The 27,252-nt window shown below is 44.3% G+C and overlaps 1 protein-coding gene and 1 long non-coding RNA gene across 2 annotated transcripts in view; one reads left to right on the top strand and one right to left on the bottom strand.

Annotated features, from left to right (window-relative positions):
• LOC124262404 (glycerol kinase-like) overlaps positions 1-27,252 on the top strand; it is a 54,532-nt gene that overhangs the window by 21,197 nt on the left and 6,083 nt on the right. Inside the window, 13 exon segments of the mRNA XM_046696885.1 lie at positions 5,959-6,032; positions 6,111-6,186; positions 6,188-6,218; positions 6,835-6,912; positions 12,803-12,882; positions 19,220-19,357; positions 20,262-20,371; positions 22,375-22,477; positions 23,099-23,166; positions 24,212-24,335; positions 24,624-24,702; positions 24,831-24,927; positions 26,245-26,329. Coding sequence (XP_046552841.1) covers positions 5,959-6,032; positions 6,111-6,186; positions 6,188-6,218; positions 6,835-6,912; positions 12,803-12,882; positions 19,220-19,357; positions 20,262-20,371; positions 22,375-22,477; positions 23,099-23,166; positions 24,212-24,335; positions 24,624-24,702; positions 24,831-24,927; positions 26,245-26,329 — 1,143 coding nt within the window.
• Positions 3,122-14,834, bottom strand: LOC124262405. The gene is made up of 3 exons (XR_006894583.1): positions 14,824-14,834; positions 14,554-14,558; positions 3,122-3,292 (listed from the first exon to the last, which is right to left on the bottom strand). It is a non-coding gene; the product is annotated as an uncharacterized LOC124262405 (long non-coding RNA).

The following is a 27,252-nucleotide window of genomic DNA, read 5'->3' as shown; positions in this document are numbered from 1 at the left end:
ACTGGTATAGCCGTACTGTCAGTATGTAGGGAGACCAATGTTTCAATTCATTAGTGAGAGTAGGGTTATACTGGTATAGCTGTACTGTCAGTGTGTAGGAGACCAATGTTCAATCCATCAGTGAGAGTAGGGATATACTGGTATAGCTGTACCGTCAGTATGTAGGAGACCAATGCTCAATCCATCAGTGAGAGTAGGGTTATACTGGTATAGCTGTACCGTCAGTATGTAGGAAGACCAATGTTTCAATTCATCAGTGAGAGTAGGGTTATACTGGCATAGCTGTACTGTCAGTATGTAGGAGACTAATGTTTCAATTCATCAGTGAGAGTAGGGTTATACTGGTATAGCTGTACTGTCAGTATGTAGGAAGACTAATGTTTCAATTCATCAGTGAGAGTAGGGTTATACTGGTATAGCTGTACCGTCAGTATGTAGGGGAGACCAATGTTTCAATTCATCAGTGAGAGTAGGGATATACTGGTATAGCTGTACTGTCAGTATGTAGGAGACTAATGTTTCAATTCATCAGTGAGAGTAGGGTTATACTGGCATAGCTGTACTGTCAGTATGTAGGAAGACTAATGTTTCAATTCATCAGTGAGAGTAGGGTTATACTGGCATAGCTGTACCGTCAGTATGTAGGAGACTAATGTTTCAATTCATTAGTGAGAGTAGGGTTATACTGGTATAGCTGTACCGTCAGTATGTAGGGAGACTAATGTTTCAATTCATCAGTGAGAGTAGGGTTATACTGGGTATAGCTGTACTGTCAGTGCATGTAGGGAGACTAATGTTTCAATTCATCAGTGAGAGTAGGGTTATACTGGTATAGCTGTACTGTCAGTATGTAGGAGACTAATGTTTCAATTCATCAGTGAGAGTAGGGTTATACTGGTATAGCTGTACTGTCAGTATGTAGGAGACCAATGTTTCAATTCATCAGTGAGAGTAGGGTTATACTGGTATAGCTGTACTGTCAGTATGTAGGAGACTAATGTTTCAATTCATCAGTGAGAGTAGGGATATACTGGTATAGCTGTACTGTCAGTATGTAGGAGACTAATGTTTCAATTCATCAGTGAGAGTAGGGTTATACTGGTATAGCTGTACTGTCAGTATGTAGGAGACTAATGTTTCAATTTCATCAGTGAGAGTAGGGTTATACTGGTATAGCTGTACTGTCAGTATGTAGGGAGACTAATGTTTCAATTCATCAGTGAGAGTAGGGTTATACTGGTATAGCTGTACTGTCAGTATGTAGGAAGACTAATGTTTCAATTCATCAGTGAGAGTAGGGATATACTGGTATAGCTGTACTGTCAGTATGTAGGGAGACTAATGTTTCAATTCATCAGTGAGAGTAGGGTTATACTGGTATAGCTGTACTGTCAGTATGTAGGAAGACTAATGTTTCAATTCATCAGTGAGAGTAGGGTTATACTGGTATAGCTGTACTGTCAGTATGTAGGAAGACTAATGTTTCAATTCATCAGTGAGAGTAGGGTTATACTGGTATAGCTGTACTGTCAGTATGTAGGAAGACTAATGTTTCAATTCATTAGTGAGAGTAGGGTTATACTGGTATAGCTGTACTGTCAGTATGTAGGGAGACTAATGTTTCAATTCATCAGTGAGAGTAGGGTTATACTGGTATAGCTGTACTGTCAGTATGTAGGAAGACTAATGTTTCAATTCATCAGTGAGAGTAGGGTTATACTGGTATAGCTGTACTGTCAGTATGTAGGGAGACTAATGTTTCAATTCATCAGTGAGAGTAGGGTTATACTGGTATAGCTGTACTGTCAGTATGTAGGAAGACTAATGTTTCAATTCATCAGTGAGAGTAGGGTTATACTGGTATAGCTGTACTGTCAGTATGTAGGGAGACTAATGTTTCAATTCATCAGTGAGAGTAGGGATATACTGGTATAGCTGAACTGTCAGTATGTAGGAAGACTAATGTTTCAATTCATCAGTGAGAGTAGGGTTATACTGGTATAGCTGTACTGTCAGTATGTAGGAAGACTAATGTTTCAATTCATCAGTGAGAGTAGGGTTATACTGGTATAGCTGTACTGTCAGTATGTAGGAAGACTAATGTTTCAATTCATCAGTGAGAGTAGGGATATACTGGTATAGCTGTACTGTCAGTATGTAGGGAGACTAATGTTTCAATTCATCAGTGAGAGTAGGGTTATGCTGGTATAGCTGTACTGTCAGTAATGTTTCAGGAAGACTAGTGTTTCAATTCATCAGTGAGAGTAGGGTTATACTGGTATAGCTGTACTGTCAGTATGTAGGAAGACTAATGTTTCAATTCATCAGTGAGAGTAGGGATATACTGGTATAGCTGTACTGTCAGTATGTAGGGAGACTAATGTTTCAATTCATCAGTGAGAGTAGGGTTATACTGGTATAGCTGTACTGTCAGTATGTAGGAAGACTAATGTTTCAGCATTCATTCAGGGTCCTGGGGCCCGTTTCACAAAGCCCTCTTACCGGTAAGACCTCGTAAAGCAGGTCGTAGACCACCTTTTACTTTTTTACCCTGTTTAACAAAGACCTCGTATATTTACACCGTGCCGTAAACAGCCCAAAATTTAGGACCCTGATTGACCTGTCGTAAATGCTTTAGGAGGTCGTAAACACTAGAAAGATGGCGTCAACGATTATGGCACTGCAAGTGATTAAAACGCACTAACAAAGAAGACCTGAGAAATTTTGCGACAGGTCGAACGTGCTAGACACTCTGGATGATGCTGACATGATGTCGAGGTATAGATTTCCTAGGCATGGTTGTTTTCTAACTGTGCAGAAAGTTAGAGCCCCAACTGAACAAACCTACAAGGCGTTCACATGCTATTCCGACCTCCCTGCAAGTGTTGTGTACACTGAGGTATTTGGCAAAAGGGCTTTCCTCAGTGAAATCGGGGATCTCCCACGCAGTTTCCAGAGCTAGTGTGTCCAGAATAATCCGCGACACCACTAGTGCTCTGGTCGAGTCTCTGGACTTGATTAAAACCACCTGAGTGCCACAGGGATATACAAAAAGACTCGTGCAAAAAGTATTCGGACACTTGACGTAATTTCCATAGACTAACATGTGAATTTAGTCAATTAGTGTAGCATAAAGAATTTTCATGAATTTAATTTTAGTAAGATCCAAGTCAAATTTTGCACATTTGCGAAGAATCATCTTACCTACAATTGCATAATTTCTGTTTAATTTTCCGTTGCTTATTCATCGAATGGTAACAATTTAATCAACAAGTGTACAGTGCCATGAACGCTTTAAACATTGCGGCCTACGGGATTGGGCATTGTGGAACCATACATAAGTTGATAAATGTGATGTCATTAGTTATATAGTGGGTGGAAAATTGAACTGAAATTATGTGCGTAGAGCAGAGATGATTTCAAATTTGCCTGTCAAACTTAACAAAGATCTGTCTTAAATTCACTTCATGAAAATTATTTATGCTACACTTAAATAACATGTAAGTCGATGGAAATTAAGTCATGTGTCCGAATACTTTTTGCGCAGGTCTGCATGTCCTTCCTCTTCAACCCTCACTTTGAAGTCCAATAAAATTCTAAATATATCACGTACACAAATATACTTCACAGTTTTGTATTCTGCGTGAATTTCCCTGTTTCTTGATACCATCCACTATTATCTCAGACAAAGCTAAAGTGCTTATAATAACCTTTCAAAATAGGCTTCATCGTAAATGTCGCCATGTTTGACACAATACGAAATCGCGATTCACAGCGTTATTTGCTGTACAGTATGTTTTCAAATGTGAAAATCGGATAATTACTGGGTGTATTGAATTTCAAAAATATCATATTAATGATCATTGAAATCAGTTTTTCATGATATCACTAATGATAAATCTGAAACGCTGCCAATGAACCTTGAATTGGTGGGGATGTTTTCGAAAATATACCGAAGTGCGCTTTCCGCCATATTGGATAGTGTTTACAAAATCACGTCTCGCGAAGGCCGGTATTGAGACACCTTTGATACATCACGTATATTTAATAGTCAGCTGCAACAAATGCATCACTGAATTCCCCATACATTTTTAAATCAAATTACAACTGGTCTTTGTCACCAATACCAACTGTCTAGATAAAATGAAACAAAAGATATTGGGTGTGAAAACGAATGTTGTGCTCGGAAGACTGCGCTAGTTTGAAATGTAAACAAAGAAAATTCGGATTTTACACTGCGTAGCATTTTTTAAAATTCTTCGACATCCAGCCAGCTATTCATTGCTTGCAATGGCTCAATACCTTTAGAATATGCATAGAAAGAGTACCATAGCAAGAAAGAGGAAATTAAAACTAGATACAATGCAATGTTTTGATACTTCATAAGAAAAGTTTCCGTGCAGCGTGGCGCCATAACAGATGCAAAATCACGCAGAACGACAACGGTAATTATCAGCATTACTGGCATCTTCTCCAACATACAATGAAAACGATGAGAACATATAACAATACACAGAGTCACTCTGATTACTTACATCTCATATTTACAGTCAGACATCTCATATTTATGTACAAACGATCCCTGAATCAAGGGAAGTGTCCTCGCAAAATCCTGTGTACCCTTGTCAGCGAAGCCGCCATTTTGTAAGAAATCAGTCATCGGTTGTGATATATATGGCATTGTACATATTAGGCAATTTCTATGAGGTGAAGGTCGGTTGAAAAAGAGTAAGTTTACACAATCACCCTATCCTTCTGATTACACTTTCAGTTCTATGATGTATATTTTGCGTATCATTCAGATATTTTTTTTCATGAAACCAATTTCAGTACCTACATTAAGCCTTGTTCAATATCATATCATACGTAGATATAGGGTATACGTATTTAATCTTTGAAAGTTTGTGATTGTTTGAATAAAAGTTACAAAAGAAATTGACACATTTAGAGTATCACACCATATTTTAAAACTTTACACAAGTGTTAGTAGATCAAGCGTAGCCATAACTGCAACATTGACATTAGGTCCTATAGTGTGCAATATTCAATACATTGGGACTAATATTGCAGTTTCATATGAACAAGTTACCTTACCATACCTGGCCTGATGTGGAGCCCTGCAACCTATGTTGGTTGTACGCGGTGACCAAGTGGATGATAGTGTCTCAATAATGATCACTTTATTGTCTGCTCCATTATTGTCTTAACACAGCTGGAATATTGCAACAACAAATAAACGTAACCATGGTAACTGTAAGTGGTAAACAACAAGGAGTATGTGGGACATGAAATGGCTTCGTACATGGCCAGGTGGATCATTGCTGTCAACATGAGGGGGACACCTAGAATAGTAGACTTGCGTTATACTTATAGTCCTGTAGCTGACATCAGTGGGAGGTCCTGTATGTGGTGCATGTGTAGCTCACTTTCCGTGAAGGCAGATAAGTTGATGTAGTCTGGACCAAGGACATTTAGGTCTGCTGAATCAAATTTGGTTTTCATCAGCATTTTTTATGAATATTTGGTGGTATCATGTGGTATTTGTTACCTGATCTTACAAGGCCAAAAATAATTTTACTCTATTCAGGCTTTGTACTTGTTTGTAAATATATTAAAAAAACCACTGCACCTTACAAAGAGAAACTTTGCATTCTTGTTGACACTATGCAACACCAAACATTTTCGAATTTTTTTTATCCAATGTTCATTGCAGAAGCTATCTCGAAATTTGACATACGCATAGAGGGACTTACATGATCTGTATTTCCATGGAACTTAAACTTTGACCTTGATTGACCTTTGCTCGAAATGTCTCTCAGAAATGTTTCTAAGTGCATTTCTTTTCATACTAAGTGTGTTCACCTCCAGAGTGCTGAAGCTGAAATTTGTGAGTTTCTGCCTCTGATCACGTATTGTGTGCAGATCTTGATCAATGCATTCACAATTTTCCACTTGCAGATTTTCTCCAGTAAGACAGCTGAGCTCGTCACCTACCACCAGACTGAGATCCAACAACACCTGCCTCGCGAAGGGTAAGCAGATGTTTGTATGTCATGGCAACCAATGTTGTTTTGTTTTGTTTCCAAGATAATCATGTATTTTCTTTCCAGATGGGTTGAGGAAGATCCTCTGGAGATCCTGGAGTCCGTGCGGATCTGTATGACCACTGCCATCGACAACCTGAAGCGTCCTCGACATCCCAGTCTCGGACATCAAATGTAAGTCATATGTAGACATTACGGATGTCACAGTTGTCGACCTCAAATTTGAGTCGTGTATCACATGCCAGTCTCCCACAAAATCCATCGAATTATGAACTAGGCTCCACCTTTAAGTTTGAGTCGCATTTTAGACATCTGTTGGTTTGAAATGAGATCCAGCATCTTCTGTCTGAGGTGAGTTTTTTTTTGTTTTTCTTTAATAATACACACCTGTGACTAGCTGACCCGACCAAAGAAATCTGTGATTGACATTGTTAGAAATGCCTCATCACTGTCCTGGCTGTGTACATGAAGTCAACCATATCACCGTGGTGACCTCCTGACACGTGGTAACTATGCTCAACAAGCAGAGGATGCAGGGGACAAAACCCGAACCTCTCGGTATATCATGTAGGTGCTCAGTACTCGGATGTCCGTGTGTGTCTCTCTGACATGATGTCATGGATTGGTTGTCACAGGCACTACCATCTACTGTAAATCAGTTTCAGCTGCCAAAGTCTCTAAGGTTCAAGGTGAGACATTTGGCATAAAACATTGTCAGTCACATGTCTACATAACAGTCAACAGTTGTGAGATTATTTACACCAGAGTGATACACCGATACATATTTCAGGTATTGGAATCACCAATCAAAGGGAGACAACCATTGTATGGGACAAGACAACTGGAGAACCACTGTACAATGCAATCGGTGAGTCAAAGCAGCAGTATTGGCTATTGTTGGTTGTAGGTAAAAATAACAACTTCCATTATACCGTAACCATGGTAAGAATCTACCTGTAAGTTGAGTCTGGTAACGTGAGCTAATAACACACAAAGATACATAAACACTGTAGTGACATTGACATTGTACAATCTTTCTTTTCTTTGCCACCAGAAATTTTGAATTGAGTGAAAGAAAACCCTCATCTAACACAGGACACAATTTACGTTCAATGGTTTCCCATTTTGTGGTACAGTCCGTCTGAGTCAAAATCTCCCCAATGAATTGCACACTAACTCAAAAACAAATAATCGTAAATGACTCAAACCAACGCCAAAGTAAATAAGTTAAACACACCAACTGACCTTCTCAGTCTTTGATTCCAAGATCTTCACTGCAAAATTGTCCAGCTTGGATCGGGTCACAGCTTTGGATGTGAGGGGAATCACCTCAGCTTTCCACAGTTTCACAACATCATTCATAAGTTGAGTAGAGGGGTTCGGAACCGAAGTCAGGAGACAGCAGTCACGGTTTGCTGAGGTAATGTCTTTGGCCAATCGTTGGAGGGTCCATCCAAGCTTAGTACAGACAGCCACTGGTGCATATGACAGGCCAAAACAGATGAGAGTTTGTGGTAATATCAACTCTGCATGGTCAGAACCGATCAGAATCATGAATGTCATGCAGAACAGCATCTTGCTGATGAGCATATTCCCTCTGGAGGGATTTGACTGGGTAGGAATACTCTGACAGTGCTAGCTGATCAGAGGCAAACGCTTTGCGAATTGAGTACTTGCGGCGAGGATCGTCTCGAGGTGAGATAGTAAGGTTTACAGAATGTCCAACACAGTTGAATGGCTCACTTCGGATCGTAGTCAGTAGAATGTCATGTGGTTCAGTGTTAAGATCAAGTTGTCTGACAGCGGGCATCATGATCATTTTCCTCATCGATCCATCATCCAATACTGCAGAGGTGTCAAGAGTCTTTCCACTAGGTTCACTCAAGATGACTGGGGGCGGTGGGGTAGCCTAGTGGTTAAAGCACTGGCTCGTCACGACGAAGACCTCATCACGCTGGGTAGGATTGAAGACCCGGTTCAATCCCCACATGGGTACAATGAGTGAAGCCCATTTCTGGTGTCCCCCGCTGTGATATTGCTGGAATATTGCTAAAAGCGGTGTAAAACCAAACTCAGTCAGTCAGTCAGTCAAGATGACTGGCACAACTTTCAGGATCACTCTGTAGGATTGAGAAGGCTGGTCGAGGTAGAGAGGTGACTGGCACAACTTTCAGGATCACTCTGTAGGATTGAGAGGGCTGGTCGAGGTAGAGAGGTGACTGGCACAACTTTCAGGATCACTCTGTAGGATTGAGAGGGCTGGTCGAGGTAGAGAGGTGACTGGCACAACTTTCAGGATCACTCTGTAGGATTGAGAAGGCTGGTCGAGGTAGAGAGGTGACTGGCACAACTTTCAGGATCACTCTGTAGGATTGAGAGGCTGGTCTGGTGACTGGCAGGATCACTCTGTAGGATTGGTGACTGGCAGGTAGAGAGGTGACTGGCACAACTTTCATCACTCTGTAGGATTGAGAGGGCTGGTCGAGGTAGAGAGGTGACTGGCACAACTTTCAGGATCACTCTGTAGGATTGAGAGGGCTGGTCGAGGTAGAGAGGTGACTGGCACAACTTTCAGGATCACTCTGTAGGATTGAGAGGGCTGGTCGAGGTAGAGAGGTGACTGGCACAACTTTCAGGATCACTCTGTAGGATTGAGAGGGCTGGTCGAGGTAGAGAGGTGACTGGCACAACTTTCAGGATCACTCTGTGGCCCAGCTGAGAGGGCTGGTCAAGGTAGAGAGGTGACTGGCACAACTTTCAGGATTACTCTGTAGGATCACTCTGTAGGAGGGAGAGGTTGAGGTAGAGAGGTGACTGGCACAACTTTCAGGATCACTCTGTAGGATTGAGAGGGCTGGTCGAGGTAGAGAGGTGACTGACAAAACTTTCAGGATTACTCTGTAGGATTGAGAGGGCTGGTCGAGGTAGAGAGGTGACTGGCACAACTTTCAGGATCACTCTGTAGGATTGAGAGGGCTGGTCGAGGTAGAGAGGTGACTGGCACAACTTTCAGGATCACTCTGTAGGATTGAGAGGGCTGGTCGAGGTAGAGAGGTGACTGGCACATCTTTCTGTAGGATCAGAGGGCTTAGGTAGAGAGGTGACTGCTTCATAGAATATGACTGAGTTGAAGTTTGTTGGACGGTGTCATGTAAGATGGTTAGATGCATCTTTTGGCAAATGTTGCAGGGCTTCTTGAGATTTCAGGCATTAAGTGAATGAGATCTCCCACACTTCCAACACCTTTTTTGTCCCTTATCCATGTGATCACTTCATCAACCTTCAATCTCTTGAAACTGTTACAGAAACTGATGTGATGATGTTCGCTGTTACAGAAGAACAGTAGGACTTGTAAGTTGTTTTTCCACCTGTTGGAACAGCAGGTTCAGGTCTTGCATGACTGGGCGTAGTTACAGTGTTGAGAGAGACAGGATGTTTTGGTCGTTGTGACCTTGTAGGTCTAGATCCGCGGTGAAGATTCTTCTGGGATCGAGTATCAGACTTTACAGAGCTGACAGCCTGCTGGGCAATGCGACTAGCTCTGGACTTGGCCTGGAGCCAATCGTTCAGATGTATCAAAGTGTAGGTAGATTGTGCTTCATGGGTAAGAATACCATGGTTGAGACAGTACTCAATGAAGTATCAATTAGGTCATGGCTTCACCAATTCACCTCTTAATCCACTGTAACAGCATCAACCCTGCCTTTCGTTTCTTATCCCAGCTAATGTATATCATTAGACTATCAGCCACCCTTTTGTACACCTATTAGACTCATTGGCTTAAAGCATTGGCTCGTCACCGCGAAGCCCCGGGTTCAAATCCCACATGGGCACAATGTGTGAAGCCCATTTCTGGTGTCCCCTGCATTGATGTTGCTGGAATATTGCTAAAAGCGGCGTAAAACCAAACTCAGTCAGTCAGTCAATCTATCATTTACACAATGCCTAGTGGTTAAAGCGTTGGCTCGTCCCCCGGATGAATCCCCACATGGGTATATGTGCTAAGCCCGTTCTGGTGTCCCCAAATGTTGCTGGAATATTCAAAAGCGGTAAAACCAGTCTCAGTCAGTCAGTCAGTCTATCGTTTACTCACTTAATCCACTGTAACAACACCACATCTGCCTTTGTATATTTTAGTCTCTTTCATCTTAAAATCCCCTATTTATTGTATATACATGCTTAAAATCATTCTGGCTTCATGTACATTACTAGTATATATATCCTGTTTATCTGTTATTTAGCATTCATCTGACGAAGGGGCAAGGAATAGCCCAGAAACGTTGTGTATACAATAAAGAAGAAGTTGACATCCATAACATTTTGTCTTATACTCAATGAAACTCGTTTGGAAATGAAAGGGCAGTTTTGTCAATAATTTATCCACGTGGGATCCACATTTCAATTCAACACTCAATTCCGCTTCAATACTGGTCAACATGCCCACAAGAGATTGAACCGAGAGGGCAAAGTTGTCGAGGGCAGCATGATCGCTGGATTTTACAAAGGGCTGGATAAGATAGAGTTTAATTCTCCTAAAACCAGCTGGCGAGGAAGACCATATTTTTCATTTAGGGCTTTCAGCGCCATGGTATATGGCGTGGCGTGACTCAGATAGGCACAGGCTAGCTACTTGGTATTACCACCAAGGTGATCCATCAATATTTGATACTTGTACTTCTCACTCAAATGAGGGTGACCGTCAATGAGGTTTTCAAATGACATCTTCAATAGTCTGAAATCCTTCTCATTATCAGTATCAAATGTTGGTAAACTTGGTCTTGTTAGACCAAATGAGGAGGAAATGAGAAGTTCTGAGAGACCGGTTGGTGTTGGTGCAGTTGGTAGGTTGGTCATCACAGGTTGAGTAGCATGATGGGCAGTAGTAACCGGGTGAAACCACTCTGGACAGAAAGCCCTTGTCTGGACCGGACATGTCCTCTTGGTGGTAGGGTTGGAAGGGTCGGCGCTGAGGGAGGTAAGCTTACGTGAACTGTAGGTCAGGTATGTGTTCTGGACTTAGTGGGGGTATTACACGTCACCTGTGTCGTAGCACTTGCAGGTATGACACTGGAGGTTTGGTAAGTAGAGGTAGAAGGCAATGATGTGGTCGGAGCCAAAGAAGTGGCGGTAGGAGGTTGTGATTTTGTATGAGGAGTGGACGTAGTTGATATCAACATTGACACTATCATACTAGCCTCATTTAGTTCATCATGGGCTTGTCTAAGTTCACGAGCACGACAACTTTCTCCCTTTCTTTGAGAACGCGACAGGTAGTCTCTTGTGCCTTAAAGGCTTCATCATCAAGCTGATTCATCCTTTCATCAGCAATTTCGTCCTCCTTTTGCCCAATCATGAGTTCTTGCAATTTCGTTTTACTTTGAATTCGCTTAACGTGAGATTTTGCTCATCTGATAATCCTGAACGTGCCGAAAGACGACTGAAAACAGAAATTTTGCTTTGCCGACTTCGTCCACTTCCACAACGAGACCCCTGAGGTGATTTTATGAGTGCTTCACTTTTTACTACAGTTCGGTCGCACAGCTCTGAAAGCACGTTTGATACATTCAGTTCATAGTCTGAGAGATAATCAGGCGGTCGCCTCTCTCTAGAAGACTTCCTAGGTGCACTGGGATCACTCATTTTGTGTGACAATTACACGATAGTGTATATTTCAACAATTTAAAAGAATGTTCAATGTGTGAGAGGTACTGTCATTTCATCATACTCACAACACGATGCTGAAATTCAGCTCAGACAGCTGTCAATATCTGCCTCGCGGGACCATGTCTTAAAATAGAAGGCACTATTCGATTTGATTCAGTTTGACAGCTGTTTAATTACATCAACTTTACACAAAGTATATCGAACAAGGTTCAGCGGATCGGAGCACATGGTTCAGACGAATGGCACGGATCACAACAATAAAAAGTAGGACAAGGAAATGGACATAAAAAAACAGAAAAGGAACATTAAAACAAAATAGGATTTAATATTATCCCCGAAACTCTGGAACACTTCCTGACACTTTAGGACAAATGAAAATAATGATGGTTTGTTAAACAACTTTTTTATTTTGTTGACAAAAATTATAACAAAATTCTGCAGAGTTGGTGTGTTTTTCCTATTGACTTTGGCATTGGTTTGAGTCATTTATGATTATTTGTTGTTGTTTTTTTTAGTTAGAGTGAAATTCATTCGGGAGATTCAAACAGACTGTAGATGTATTTGCAAACTGAAAAGACAAATTGTAAAAACTATCCATAACAGGAGTGTGTGCTGATTCTCTTTCTTACATTCAGGGGGCGGTGGGGTAGCCTAGTGGTTAAAGCGTTGGCTCGTCACGCCGAAGACCCGGGTTCGATTCCCCACATGGGCATAATGTGTTAAGCCCATTTCTGGTGTCCCCTGCCGTGATATTGCTGGAATATTGCTAAAAGCGGCGTAAAACTAAACTCAGTCAGTCAGTCTTACATCCAGGACTTAAGTTTTAAGTTTGTTTTTAAGAAGCAGATATGAGATAGGCTGCTTTGCTCACAAGTTCCATCAAAATAGAAGCCTTGTCTAATTAGAGAGATTATGTGGCTATGTATCATGCCCTGTCTTCATACTGAGAGGGACACACTGGAAGTAAAAGGTCTTATTTTGAGTCAAATGGAAAGAAAAGTCTGTTTAATTCAATGAGAATCAACAAGACTGCAGTACCACAATTTAAAGCAGATGTATGTGTGCTGTGTACCAACTTTCTGTCTATGTTGCAGTGTGGCTGGACCTCCGAACAGCCTCAACAGTGGACAGTTTGGTTGGGAAAACACCACAGCGTAACAAGGATTATCTCCGGGTGAGTAGAGACAAAGTAACAAGGCCTATCTCCGGGTGGGTAGAGACACAGTAACAAGGACTATCTCCGGGTGGGTAGAGACACAGTAACAAGGACTATCTCAGGGTGGGTAGAGACACAGTAACAAGGACTATCTCCGGGTGGGTAGAGACACAGTAACAAGGACTATCTCCGGGTGGGTAGAGACACAGTAACAAGGACTATCTCCTGGTGGGTAGAGACACAGTAACAAGGACTATCTCAGGGTGGGTAGAGACACAGTAACAAGGACTATCTCAGGGTGGGTAGAGACACAGTAACAAGGACTATCTCAGGGTGGGTAGAGACACAGTAACAAGGACTATCTCAGGGTGGGTAGAGACACAGTAACAAGGACTATCTCCGGGTGAGTAGAGACACAGTAACAAGGACTATCGCGTATGTTGTCCAAGTCAAACAGTTTGCCGCCGAAGGCTGGAACCATCACCCATGTGTTATTGGCATTGCGAACGAGATTGTACTGCGTGTTTTTTAAGAGACCTCCGGTCTCGACATCGACTAAATCTTCTAGGTTACCACCAGATCGGCTGCTCACTTTGACACGTTTGTAAATGTTGTTTTTGAGTTGCAAGGCGTACAGTCTGCTGTCGATGCCGGGCTCGTCGAAACCGTGCGTGTCCCTGAGGTCGGAGATCGCTAGGTTCGCACATTTTCCCGGTTGCATTCCCGGACCCGAAGCTTCTGTCATCATTGTTTGATGTGCAGCGTCGCGCTGAGGTATCCTATATGAACGGGTTTATATTTTATATCTAAAACTGATAGTTTCAATTACGTGATGTTGCCTCGCGTTAATTTCTTGTACTGCAAGGTCGAAAACGATTCGGTTCTGCCGTCGTTGTACTTTTCCGTTTTCATCGGCACGGCTCTCAGCAGCGTGGAGGGTCGTTCGCCTTGAACGTTGTCCGTCATGCTCAGCTGATTGAGGTGAATGCACAGTTAGCGGAAGGGGACAAGGCTCGGCAATTTCAAGCCTGTGACAGTGTCTCGAGGTGCTATCTCGTAAGTCGTCAACCCTAGTGTTCTCGCCAAGGGTCGGCCCAGTTTGATGGGTTGGTCTCCATTCGTCAACTTGAACATGCCATCCGACTCGTTGAGTTTAAGCCTGGCTCCGACGGGTTTAAAAATTCCGTCGTCCAGCATACACACGTTATAATAACCGTTGGTCAACAGGTGGCGGCTATTATCGATAAACAGCTTGTTGTTGTTTCTCTTAGCGCTGATATTCGACCAACAACTGATGGAACCTGTCCCAGAACAACCACCAACAACGGAGGAGGAACCGATTAAGACCGTCACCCAAAAAAAGAATCCCCAGAAAGTAGCCGCCGGTCGCAAAGGCGTGCTGGCGAAACAGCAGAAAAAACACGTGAATGGGTCCCGTACGCCGTAGCGGCAGCATGCACCACCGTCATGACCGCATGGCTGTACAAATTCAAACCGGCAGCACCTCAATTAGCAGTAAATCGTCATATCATGTTATAATTTAAAAAATAATATTTTCTTTTATATATACACACCATGTCTAACCCCGACATAAAAACGTTCGTTAAGACGCGTATCACGCCGCCGTGATCAGCGGACTGGCCATATGCTACGCTTGATTGAGCAAAATGATCACCAAACAACCGGCACCCAAACTCGATTTCAACCTGCAAGACATGGGCATGCTCGTTTTCCCCTGAGTTGGGACTGGTGATGGCCACCAAAGCAATGCTCGTCAAGCAAGGCATCATTCCTGAAAACATATTAAAGTAGAAAATACATATAAAGACGTACATATAAAGATGGCCACAGTCGCGATCATGCTCGGCGTGACTTTAGTCAACGCCCTAGCCTTTTCGGGAAGCAATTACCTTTTTCCCCAATTAGGCATGCCCAACGCGGCCGAAATCGAAGCGGAACAGAAACGTCACGATTTGGCCGTGGAGAAACTCAGGCCGCGCAAGCCGAGTACGTGAAAAAACGCATGGAAAGAATCGATTTCATTAACGCCCAACTCCAACGCGAAAACCACGCCTTTCGAACGTTCAAGGACGTCGACGACGCCATGCAACAATACTACCTGCTTACCGGCAAACGATTGGAACCTCTCGGCGACGAACCCACCTTCTCCCAGTATTACACCCCTCCCAAGGCACAGCAAGACTGGGAGCAGATTTTTGTGGCCTTAGGATTAGCCGCCACCGTATGGACTGCCAAACAGTTAGACTAAAATATTTATTTATGTGTATAAAATATATTTACATGGGTATAAAGATGGGACGACACGCACCGTTTCAGTGTCAGTACGTGCTTCTCGGAAAAACCGAAACCTGCGGCAGGAAATGCACCGACTATTGCGGAATCCACATGATGTCCGTCAGAAAGGGTTACGTCAACTACACGTGCGAAATGTGCAGGATTGGCTTGAAATGTCATTATCGTCGTTGCAAAGCTCATGGAGCGGACGTGGTCCGAGGTCATCTCATCTACTTGACGAAAGGAGATTATCTCAACGAACGTAACCGACTCCTCAGAATAAACATTTAAAAAAAGATTTTACGTGCGCTTCATTTCAGAGAGAAGGCTGATGGAGTTACCTTCCTTGATTGAACAACCTATTAGACATTTGACTTCGCACTTGAACATAAAAATTATTTAATTTTAAAAAAAGAGTTTTCGCACATTGATATTGCAATCATGACGACCGTCGGTGAAGTCGAAGCAATGGCGAAAAAACGTGGATTGGTGGATTATTCTCGCATGAGGAAATCCCAACTGCTCACCTTGCTCGACATGAAGTATATCAAGCCCCCTACCGTGCGAGACCTCAAACTCCGAGCTAAAGAACGGGGGTTGAAGGGTTATTCTCGCATGAGGAAACCCCAACTGCTCACCTTGCTGGAAGACACCGAGCCGGTCAAGTTGAGATTCGTGCCGACGGACCACGCAGTGGGTAAGTATCTGAGAGGCTGGAAAATGACCGTGCAGTCTAACATCGACGTCAACAGCATCAAACCTCTGATCGCCAACAAAGTCGAAGAAGAGTTGGATGATTTAGAAAGTAACAAATACCAGTTGACCATCCACATGTCGCTCAACAAACAGCAGACGGATGGCAGTACCGAGTCCATCGAGCCTTACTTCAGAGGCAAGCAGGAAGTCGAACTTCAATCCGACTTGATCCCTTCGACCCTCGATACCTCGCTACAAAAAATACAAGAATCGTTGGAACGATGGACGCACAGGGGCTCCAGGTTGGTGGTGGGAAGTATCAACACCATCTATTTGGATATAGCGAACTACGTACCGTTCAGAGGCGGAACGTTCCTAGACTTGCCACCTTACTACAGAAATAAAAAAGCCATTAATAACATTAAAAATAAAGACGATGCTTGTGCAGTATATTCTTATTTCCAGTAGCTATTAATAAGAATAGACCTTCGAGCTACCGCGAAGACGACGGGCTTAACTGGGATGGCTTAGTTAAACCCACACCCATTTCCTACTGGACCCAATTTGAAAAACTAAACCATTTACAGTCCGTTTGAGTCAGAAACGGACCGATGAATTGCAAATTTTATCATTGTACAAAATTGCCACATAAATATAAAGAGTACGCATGTTTATCATTTACAAATACCCAACAGCTTTCTTATATTTGAAAATTTTTCGGACTCCACCAAGAAACTATCATCATTGAAAACGCAAAAGTTGTTATCTGTCGACGAGACCCAACTATCCCCCATCGGCCGATTTTACAGCGGCTTAACCGACTCGACCATCTCCCAGGACGATTACGACAGCACCCAGAGCGTGGGAGAAACTGTGGTGTCGACATTTGGGCGATTATCACAACCTCTACTTTAAAACGGACGTCCTGCTGCTGGCCGACGTGTTCGAGACGTTCAGAACGTGTTTGAAACAGTATCAACTTGACCCTGCCTGGTACTACACCAGCTCTGGTCTCTCATGGGATGCGCTCTTGAAGAAAACGGGCGTCAAACTGGAATTGCTCATGGATTACGACATGCACCTGTTCGTCGAGAAAGGGATGCGCGGTGGGATTTCCATGGTCACCAAACAGTACGCGAAAGTCAACAACAAATACGTGGAAAGCTACGACTCAAACGAAGCAAACCCACCAACGACCTCCTGTATCACTATCGGAATCTGCAACTGTACTTGTCCCTGAAGCTGACTATAATATATCGGGTGCTCAAATTTAATCAAAGTCCCTGAATGGAACCTTACATTTGGTTGAACACCGAGCTGCGAAAACAAGCCACGAGCGACTTTGAGAAAAATCTCTACAAACTCATGAACAATTGGGTGTTCGGGAAAACCATGGAAAACTTGAGAAAACGGGTGATGGTCAAACTCATGTGATCTCACGAGGAAGAAAAACTCAGGAAACCGGAGCAGGCTATTCGATAACAACTTGGCAGCGCTACACATCAAGCTCAACCGACCCGTTTACGTTGGGATGAGCATTCTCGACCTGTCCAAACATTTGATGTACGACTTTTATTACAACCAACTCAAGCCACAGTACGGCGATCGGTTCGAGCTGCTGTACACTGACACTGATTCCTTGTTGTTGAATATACGCAGCAAGGACGTATACGAGAACATGGCGAAACACATCGATTTGTACGACACCAGCGACTATCCGAAAGACCATCCAAGCCACAGCCAAGCCAACAAAAAAGTCCTCGGCAAAATGAGGTCCCCCATGGATACCAAACGATGGATTGCGAACGATGGCATCCACACTTATAGCTATGGGTATCAACAGTTGACCTCGACGTTGGGAGTTTCCGAGACCCCCAATAAAGGAAACTCCACTCGATGCGTCGAGGCAATTGAATGAACGATAGCGTGTATGCATCATGGAGAAGGTTTGCTACGGCTCTCGGGGTTACTGGAAAGGTGTGAGCGCCATCCCGAAGCTAGCCAAAGCCGCTCGTGTCTCCGAGGATACCGCCAAAGCTTGGCTTAAAAACAAGCCATCTGGCAAGTGTACCTGCCAGCTCCCCGATACATCCCGAGAAGAAAGTTTGGCATTTCGATACCCAACCGTACCCATCAAGCCGACCTCCTGTTTCTCTCGCACGACAGGGTGAGAAACAAAACGTACAAGTACGCCCTGACTGTCGTGGACGTTGCCAGACGCTACAAGGAAGCGGAGCCGTTAACGACCAAAGATTCGTCAGGTCGCTAAGGCCTTAGAAAGTCCAGGTGAGACGAGGCGTGGCTGGAGCTCACCAAAGCCAAGCCATCGTCGAAAGATTCAACAGGACTTTAGCCGAGCGTTTGTTCGGACATCAGTATGCCTCAGAGATGGTCAACCCAGAAAAACGATCGACGGAATGGGTGGTGCGCTTACCGCGAGTGGTGTCGGTGATCAACAACAGAGTCACTCGACTCCTCGATAAAAGACCCGTCGAAGCCATTCGAATGAAATCCATGACGACCGAATCAGCTGCGCCATTGGACCGGGTCGTTGTGAGGTATCTGTACGAGCCCGGTGAACTCGAAGGAGGGGATAAACGTCGGGCCACAAATCCTGTATGGTCCATGAAAACGTACCATATCGACCGAGTGGACATCAAAGACGACGAACCGAATTTGTATTACTTGCAAGACCGAGAGGAATTGATGATCGTCCCTCGCGACACGGTATTGCCCCCTTCTTATTAAAGATTCGTCTTATGTATCTCATTATCAACATGTGGAGATTGATCGAGAAACGGTTGTTCGGACGTGTCTGGGTGGACGTCAGTGGCCTCAATATTTACGCCGCCCTGCGTCGACTCATAAGTCGAGGGAAATTCACCAGCCTGTACGATAGTTTAGGTCTCGTGGGCACCGAACGGTTACAACGTCTCATGGATACGTTAGTTAGTCGCCCCATATTCCACCTACTCTGTAGCATCCTTGAACGAGTTGTCGCTCAATATTACAGATACCTTGTGTGAACGCTCTAACCATCACACTGGCGAGCCGGCTGATACTTCAATGCTCGGAACTTTGGGTCTAGGCTGACAGCACATGGAAGGATGCCTCACGATAGACCATCGCCGTTTTTAAGGGGGGCTGGGGAACTTATTTAATAAAAATAAGCCTCTAAGCCGCATGTGATGCAAAACCCCCACTCTATTACTACTGGTTAGATTAGGTGCCTGGCTCTGACAGTGTGGGTTCGAATGCCAGTTGGGACTCAACAAGAAAAGAGAACTTTAACTTTACTAAGAAAGTGTAATCCCACAGTGAGATATGTTACAATATACAGTGAGTGATCTCCCTTGTGTTGCAGCCCAAGTGCGGTCTTCCCATCACCACCTACTTCAGCGCAGTCAAACTCCGCTGGCTGCTGGACCACAGCGAGGAGGTGAAGGTCGCCGTCAAGGAAGGTCGGTGTCTGTTCGGCACAGTTGACTCCTGGCTGCTCTGGGTATGTGGTTCTCCTCAGCGATTTTAAAAAAGTGAACCAGGATGTAATCGACAATTCTGATCTGGAGTTTCCAGTAATTTTTATCCGCAATCTCTATGGGGACAAGTACAGGTTAGTGGGGACCCAGTGGGGACTCCTGAGCAATAGTTAAAGAGGGAACCAGGATGCAATCAACACACAGCACTGCCGATAACTGCCCACTTTGGTTAGTGTAGACCCATTCTAATCCAGAGGAAGACAAGTATAGGTTAGCGAGGACCCATTCTATTCTGGTATTTTCACAGGGGGACGACATGAGTTTGTATCACACATCATATACTGATCATGGTCCCATAGGTCAGTCAGGGTCTCGAGTAACACCTTGTGTGATTTACTAACTGTAAGAAGAGTCCCATTCTGTCAGTTCCGGGTCTCGAGTAACACCTTGTGTGATTACTGACTGTAAGAAGAGACCCATTCTGTCAGTTCCGGGTCTCGAGTAACACCTTGTGTGATTACTGACTGTAAGAAGAGTCCCGATGGGTCAGTTCCAGGTCTCGAATAACACCTTGTGTGACTACTGACTGTAAGAAGAGTCCCATTCTGTCAGTTCCGGGTCTCGAGTAACACCTTGTGTGATTACTGTCTGTAACAAGAGTCCCATTCTGTCAGTTCCAGGTCTCGAGTAACACCTTGTGTGACTACTGACTGTAAGAAGAGTCCCATTCTGTCAGTTCCGGGTCTCGAGTAACACCTTGTGTGATTACTGTCTGTAAGAAGAGTCCCATTCTGTCAGTTCCGGGTCTCGAGTAACACCTTGTGTGATTACTGACTGTAAGAAGAGTCCCGATGGGTCAGTCCCGGGTCTCAAGTAACACCTTGTGTGATGTTTCACTGAAGTTGGTCCATGTTTGTATCCTGACAGAAAATGACAGGAGGAACAAATGGAGGCAAGCACTTCACCGACGTCACCAACGCGAGCCGCACCATGCTGATGAGTCTACACACGCTTGAGTGGGACGACAGCCTTTGTAGGTAGGTGTCGGTTGACAATATAGACAGGTGTGTGTGTAGGTAGGTGTCGGTTGACAATATAGACAGGTGTGTGTGTGTAGGTAGGTGTCGGATGACAATATAGACAGGTGTGTGTGTAGGTAGGTGTCGGTTGACAATATAGACAGGTGTGTGTGTAGGCATTTGTCTGTCTCTGTGTCCTTGGAGGAAGATGTCTGTGTGTAGATTTCTTTAGGTAGGTGTCTGTGTCGGAAGGCGTCTTTGTAGGTAGATGCCTGTGGTTTACGTTCCTTGCACAGTGTAGGTAGGTGTCTGTGTGAGAAGGTATTTATGTATGTAGGTGTCTCCATACGAAGGGGTCTGCAAAAGGTGTCCTATGTAGGTTGGTGTCTGTCAGAAGGTGTGTGTGAAGACAGATGTCTATGTAGGTTGGTGTCTGTGGTAAGGTGTGTGTAAAGACAGATGTCTATGTGGGTTGGTGTCTGTCGTAAGGTGTGTGTAAAGACAGCTGTCTATGTAGGTTGGTGTCTGTAGATGTCTGTATGTAGGTGTTTGTATGTAGGTGTCTGTGTGCAGGTTCTTGTGTGTAGGTGTCTGTATGTAGGTGTCTGTATGTAGATGTCTGTGTGTAGGTGTCTGTGTGTAGGTGTCTGTGTGTAGGTGTTTGTATGTAGGTGTCTGTGTGTAGGTTCTTGTGTGTAGGTGTCTGTATGTAGATGTCTGTGTGTAGGTGTCTGTGTAGGTGTTTGTATGTAGATGTCTGTATGTAGATGTCTGTGTGTAGGTGTCTGTGTAGGTGTCTGTGTGTAGATGTCTGTATGTAGATGTCTGTATGTAGATGTCTGTGTGTAGGTGTCTGTGTAGGTGTCTGTATGTAGGTGTCTATGTAGATGTCTGTGTGTAGGTGTCTGTGTAGGTGTCTGTGTGTAGGTGTCTGTATGTAGGTGTCTGTGTGCAGGTGTTTGTATGTAGATGTTTGTGTGTAGGTTCTTGTGTGTAGGTGTCTGTATGTAGGTGTCTGTATGTAGATGTCTGTGTGTAGGTGTTTGTATGTAGGTGTTTGTCTGTAGGTGTCTGTAGGTGTTTGTATGTAGGTGTCTGTGTAGGTGTCTGTATGAAGGTGTTTGTCTGTAGGTGTTTGTGTAGAGGTGTCTGTATGTAGGTGTCTGTGTAGGTGTAGGCGTCTGTATGTAGGTGTTTGTCTGTAGGTGTTTGTGTAGAGGTGTCTGTATGTAGGTGTCTGTGTAGGTGTCTGTGTGTAGGTGTTTTTATGTAGGTGTCTGTATGTAGGTGTCTGTACATGTTTGTATGTAGGTGTTTGTATGTAGGTGTCGGTTTGTGATGTCTGTGTAGGTGTAGGTGTGTGTATGTAGGTGTCTAGGTAGGTGTCTGTATGTAGGTGTCTGTATGTAGATGTCTGTATGTAGGTGTTTGTATGTAGGTGTTTATGTGTAGGTGTCTGTATGTAGGTGTCTGTATGTAGGTGTCTGTACATGTTTGTATGTAGGTGTCGGTATGTGATGTCTGTGTAGGTGTAGGTGTCTGTTTGTAGGTGTCTAGGTAGGTGTCTAGGTAGGTGTCTGTATGTAGGTGTCTGTATGTAGATGTCTGTATGTAGGTGTTTGTATGTAGGTGTTTATGTGTAGGTACTTGTGTGTAGATGTCTGTGTAGGTGTCTGTACATGTTTGTATGTAGGTGTTTGTATGTAGGTGTCGGAATGTGATGTCTGTGTAGGTGTAGGTGTCTGTAGGTAGGTGTCTGTATGTAGGTGTCTGTTTGTAGGTGTCTGTATGTAGGTGTCTGTATGTAGGTGTTTGTGTGTAGGTGTCTGTATGTAGGTGTCTGTTTGTAGGTGTTTGTGTAGAGGTGTCTGTATGTAGGTGTCTGTTTGTAGGTGTCTAGGTAGGTGTCTGTGTGTAGGTGTCTGTTTGTAGGTGTCTGTTGTAGATGACTGTGTATGAAGGTGTTGTTGACATTCTCGGCAGAATCATTAGTCCATTTACCATCTTTTTCTGTTCCCCAGGTTCTTTAACATTCCAAAGGAGATCCTACCAGAGATCCACAGCTCCTCTGAGATCTACGGTCATGCTGCTGACGGACCACTCAAAGGCCTGCCAATATCAGGGGTAGGTGTCTTCAGCATTCCCCTCCAGTGTGGCAGGGAAATTATGGGGAGAAAACATATTTTATGTCTGAACTGGAAACACATCTAATCCCCTTATCTGCTTATATACAGAAAGAAATATGTTGCCTTGCTAGGGTGAATTCGGATGAGATGTTTTTCTGTTCTTGAGGAACACAGATCAGGAAGTTTCAACGAGTGAGTGAGTGAGTTTAGGCTTACGCCCCACGCAGCAATATTCCAGCTATATGGCGGTAGTCTGTAAATATTAGAGTCTGGACCAGACAATCCAGTGATCAACAGCGTGAGCATTGACCTGCACATTTGGGAACCGATGACGTGTCAACCAAGCCAGCGAGCCTGTACATGACCTGTACATACTATTTTTTTGACCTGAATCATACTATTTGTTCATCCCTACCTTAACCCAAGATTTTATGCAGCGTCCTGCCTTCACACAGCCTCCCTGTTCGCGGGTAAGAGTACTGGATAGTTTGTCCTGCCCATTCCAAGTAGTGAAAGTCGGAGACCTGCATTACTTTAGTCCTTCCTTCTTTGTGTAACTGGCACATGCCATGATATAACAGGAGTTGTTCAAAGCTGTATTAATCTAATTATATTTCAGATCCTTGGAGACCAGCAGGCTGCCTTGGTGGGCCAGACCTGCTTCCAGCTGGGCCAGGCCAAGAACACGTGAGTCACAACAGCTGTTTGGCATGTAGCTATGTCAGGGTGGACAACTGAACAGATATCTGACATGTAGCTATGTCAGGGGCAGACAAATAAAAAGCTGTCTGACATGTAGCTCTGTCAGGGGTGGACAACTGAACAGCTGTCTGACTTGTAGCTATGTCAGGGGCGGACAACTGAACAGCTGTCTGACATGTAGCTATGTCAGGGGCGGACAACTGAACAGCTGTCTGACATGTAGCTATGTCAGGGGCAGACAACGGAACAGCTGTCTGACATGTAGCTATGTCAGGGGCAGACAACTGAACAGCTGTCTGACATGTAGCTATGTCAGGGGCGGACAACTGAACAGCTGTCTGATATGTAGCTATGTCAGGGGCAGACAACGGAACAGCTGTCTGACATGTAGCTATGTCAGGGGCAGACAAATGAACAGCTGTCTGACATGTAGCTATGTCAGGGGCAGACAAATGAACAACTGTCTGACATGTAGCTATGTCAGGGGCGGACAACTGAACAGCTGTCTGACATGTAGCTATGTCAGGGGCAGACAACGGAACAGCTGTCTGACATGTAGCTATGTCAGGGGCAGACAAATGAACAGCTGTCTGACATGTAGCTATTTTAGGGGCGGACAACTGAACAGCTGTCTGACATGTAGCTATGTCAGGGGCGGACAACGGAACAGTTTTCAGCATGTAGTGATGTAAGGGGCGGACAGCGGAACAGTTTTCAGCATGTAGTGATGTAAGGGGCGGACAGCGGAACAGTTTTCAGCATGTAGTGATGTAAGGGGCGGACAGCGGAACAGTTTTCAGCATGTAGTGATGTAAGGGGCGGACAGCGGAACAGTTTTCAGCATGTAGTGATGTAAGGGGGATATCAGTCTGGCATGTCTAGAGTGTAGCTGTGTCAGGTGGACAATGGCCGGACATGTAGCTTCTAACTATCTAGATCATGTGACTTCCTAGATATGCATATGGGGATGTTCAGTGATCAGGGCGGGGAAACCATGTGGAGACCATGTCTCACTTCTTGTGTGTTTCAGATACGGGACTGGATGTTTCTTGTTGTACAACACAGGAACCAGCCCTGTAGAATCCAAGACAGGACTGCTCACTACTGTTGCCTACAAACTGGGCAAGTCCAAGCCTGTCGTGTATGCCCTGGAGGTAAGAGAACACTAAGGATCTGTCATTGATTCCTAACAGACTGACTGACTGACTGAGTTTGGTTTTACGCCGCTTTTCGCAATATTCCAGCAACATCACGACGGGGGACACCAGAAATGGGCTTCACAAATTGTACCCATGTGGGGATTCGAACCCGGGTCTTCGGCGTGACGAGCCAACGCTTTAACCATTAGGCTACCCCACCGCCCGATTCCTAACAGAAGCAAAAGATAACAATCTGCAGGTGTGATCCAAACAGTGTGGTAATGATGTCTGTGCATGTTGCAGGGCTCCATCGCTATAGCTGGGGCGTGTGTACGCTGGCTGCGGGACAACCTGGACGTCATCAAAACATCCCCTGAAATCGGTAGGTACAGAGCGTGTTAGACTACATCTTGCTAGCTATGAGTAAAGTATAAACCACAGATAGAACAAGTCTGCCTCAATAGCAGTACACTGCAGACAAGGTCCTTTCAACTTGTTGTTTTTGTCCAGATGAACTGGCAGCACGGGTTGACAGCACTCATGGCTGCTACTTTGTTCCGGCATTCTCAGGGCTGTTCTGTCCATATTGGCAGTCTGACGCCAGGGGGTGAGTACGCTATAGGTTATAGAGCTCGTTACCATCAAGTATCATGTATGTCATGTCAACTGTGTCACCTGACATGTCTGTGTTATAGGGTCACCTGTATTGTCTGTGTTATCAGGGTCACCTGTCATGTATGTGTTATAGGGTCACCTGTCATGTCTGTGTTACAGGGTCACCTGTCATGTCTGTGTTACAGGGTCACCTGTCATGTCTGTGTTACAGGGTCATCTGTCATGTCTGTGTTACAGGGTCACCTGTCATGTCTGTGTTACAGGGTCATCTGTCATGTCTGTGTTATTGGGGTCATCTGTCATGTCTGTGTTACAGGGTCACCTGTCATGTCTGTGTTATAGGGTCACCTGTCATGTCTGTGTTATTGGGGTCATCTGTCATGTATGTGTTACAGGGTCTTCTGTCATGTCTGTGTTACAGTGTCACCTGTCATGTCTGTGTTACAGGGTCACCTGTCATGTCTGTTTTACAGGGTCACCTGTCATGTCTGTTACAGGGTCATCTGTCATTTCTCTGTTATGGGGTCACCTGTCATGTCTGTGTTATAGGGTCACCTGTCATGCCTGTGTTACAGGGTCACCTGTCATGTATGTGTTATAGGGTCACCTGTCATGTCTGTGTTACGGGGTCACCTGTCATGTCTGTGTTGCAAGGTCATCTGTCATGTATGTGTTACAGGGTCACCTGCCATGTCTGTGTTACAGGGTCACCTGTCATGTCTGTGTTACAGGGTCATCTGTCATGTCTTTGTTATAGGGTCATCTGCCATGTCTGTGTTACAGGGTCATCTGTCATGTATGTGTTACAGGGTCACCTGCCATGTCTTTGTTACAGGATCATCTGTCATGTATGTGTTACAGCATCACCTGTCATGTCTGTGTTACAGGGTCACCTGCCATGTCTGTGTTACAGGGTCAGACATGACCCTCTCATGTCTGTGTTATAGGGTCACCTGTCATGTCTGTGTTATGGGGTCAGCTGTCATGTCTGTTACAGGGTCGCCTGTCATGTCTGTGTTACGGGGTCACCTGTCATGTCTGTGTTACTGGGTCACCTGTCATGTCTGTATTACGGGGTCACCTGCCATGTCTGTGTTACGGGGTCACCTGTCATGTCTGTGTTATGGGGTCACCTGTCATGTCTGTGTTACAGGGTCACCTGTCATGTCTGTGTTATGGGGTCACCTGTCATGTCTGTGTTATAGGGTCACCTGTCATGTCTGTGTTATGGGCTCACCTGTCATGTCTGTGGTATGGGGTCACCTGTCATGTCTGTGTTACGGGGTCACCTGTCATGTCTGTGTTACAGGGTCATCTGCGGGCTTAGTCAGTTCACCAGCAAGGAACACATCTGCCGTGCTGCTCTGGAGGCTGTGTGCTTCCAGACAAGGGAGGTAAGTGCGTCAGTCTTCTGTGTGTGTTATAGGCAGATAGCATAGGTCATGTATGAATCAGTAGTTACAGACAAGGGAGGTAAGTGTGTCAGTCTTCTGTGTGTGTTATAGGCAGATAGCATAGGTCATGTATGAATCAGTAGTTATAGACAAGGGAGGTAAGTGTGTCAGTCTTCTGTGTGTGTTATAGGCAGATAGCATAGGTTATGTATGAATCAGTAGTTACAGACAAGGGAGGTAAGTGTGACAGTCTTCTGTGTGTGTTATGGGCAGATAGCATAGGTTATGTATGAATCAGTAGTTACAGACAAGGGAGGTAAGTGTGTCAGTCTTCTGTGTGTGTTATAGGAAGATAGCATAGGTCATGTATGAATCAGTAGTTATAGACAAGGGAGGTAAGTGTGTCAGTCTTCTGTGTGTGTTATGGGCAGATAGCATAGGTTATGTATGAATCAGTAGTTACAGACAAGGGAGGTAAGTGTGTCAGTCTTCTGTGTGTGTTATAGGCAGATAGCATAGGTTATGTATGAATCAGTAGTTACAGACAAGGGAGGTAAGTGTGACAGTCTTCTGTGTGTGTTATGGGCAGATAGCATAGGTTATGTATGAATCAGTAGTTACAGACAAGGGAGGTAAGTGTGTCAGTCTTCTGTGTGTGTTATAGGAAGATAGCATAGGTCATGTATGAATCAGTAGTTATAGACAAGGGAGGTAAGTGTGTCAGTCTTCTGTGTGTGTTATAGGCAGACAGCATAGGTTAAGTATGAATCAGTAGTTACAGACAAGGGAGGTAAGTGTGTCAGTCTTCTGTGTGTGTTATAGGCATATAGCATAGGTTATGTATGAATCAGTAGTTACAGACAAGGGAGGTAAGTGTGACAGTCTTCTGTGTGTGTTATAGGCAGATAGCATAGGTCATGTAT

Source organism: Haliotis rubra, unplaced genomic scaffold (assembly GCF_003918875.1).
Source record: "Haliotis rubra isolate DU_JTF1 unplaced genomic scaffold, ASM391887v1 Scf837, whole genome shotgun sequence".
Classification (NCBI taxonomy): domain Eukaryota; kingdom Metazoa; phylum Mollusca; class Gastropoda; order Lepetellida; family Haliotidae; genus Haliotis; species Haliotis rubra.
The sequence above is the reverse complement of the archived record's forward strand: the minus strand, read 5'-3'. Positions and strand labels throughout refer to the sequence as shown.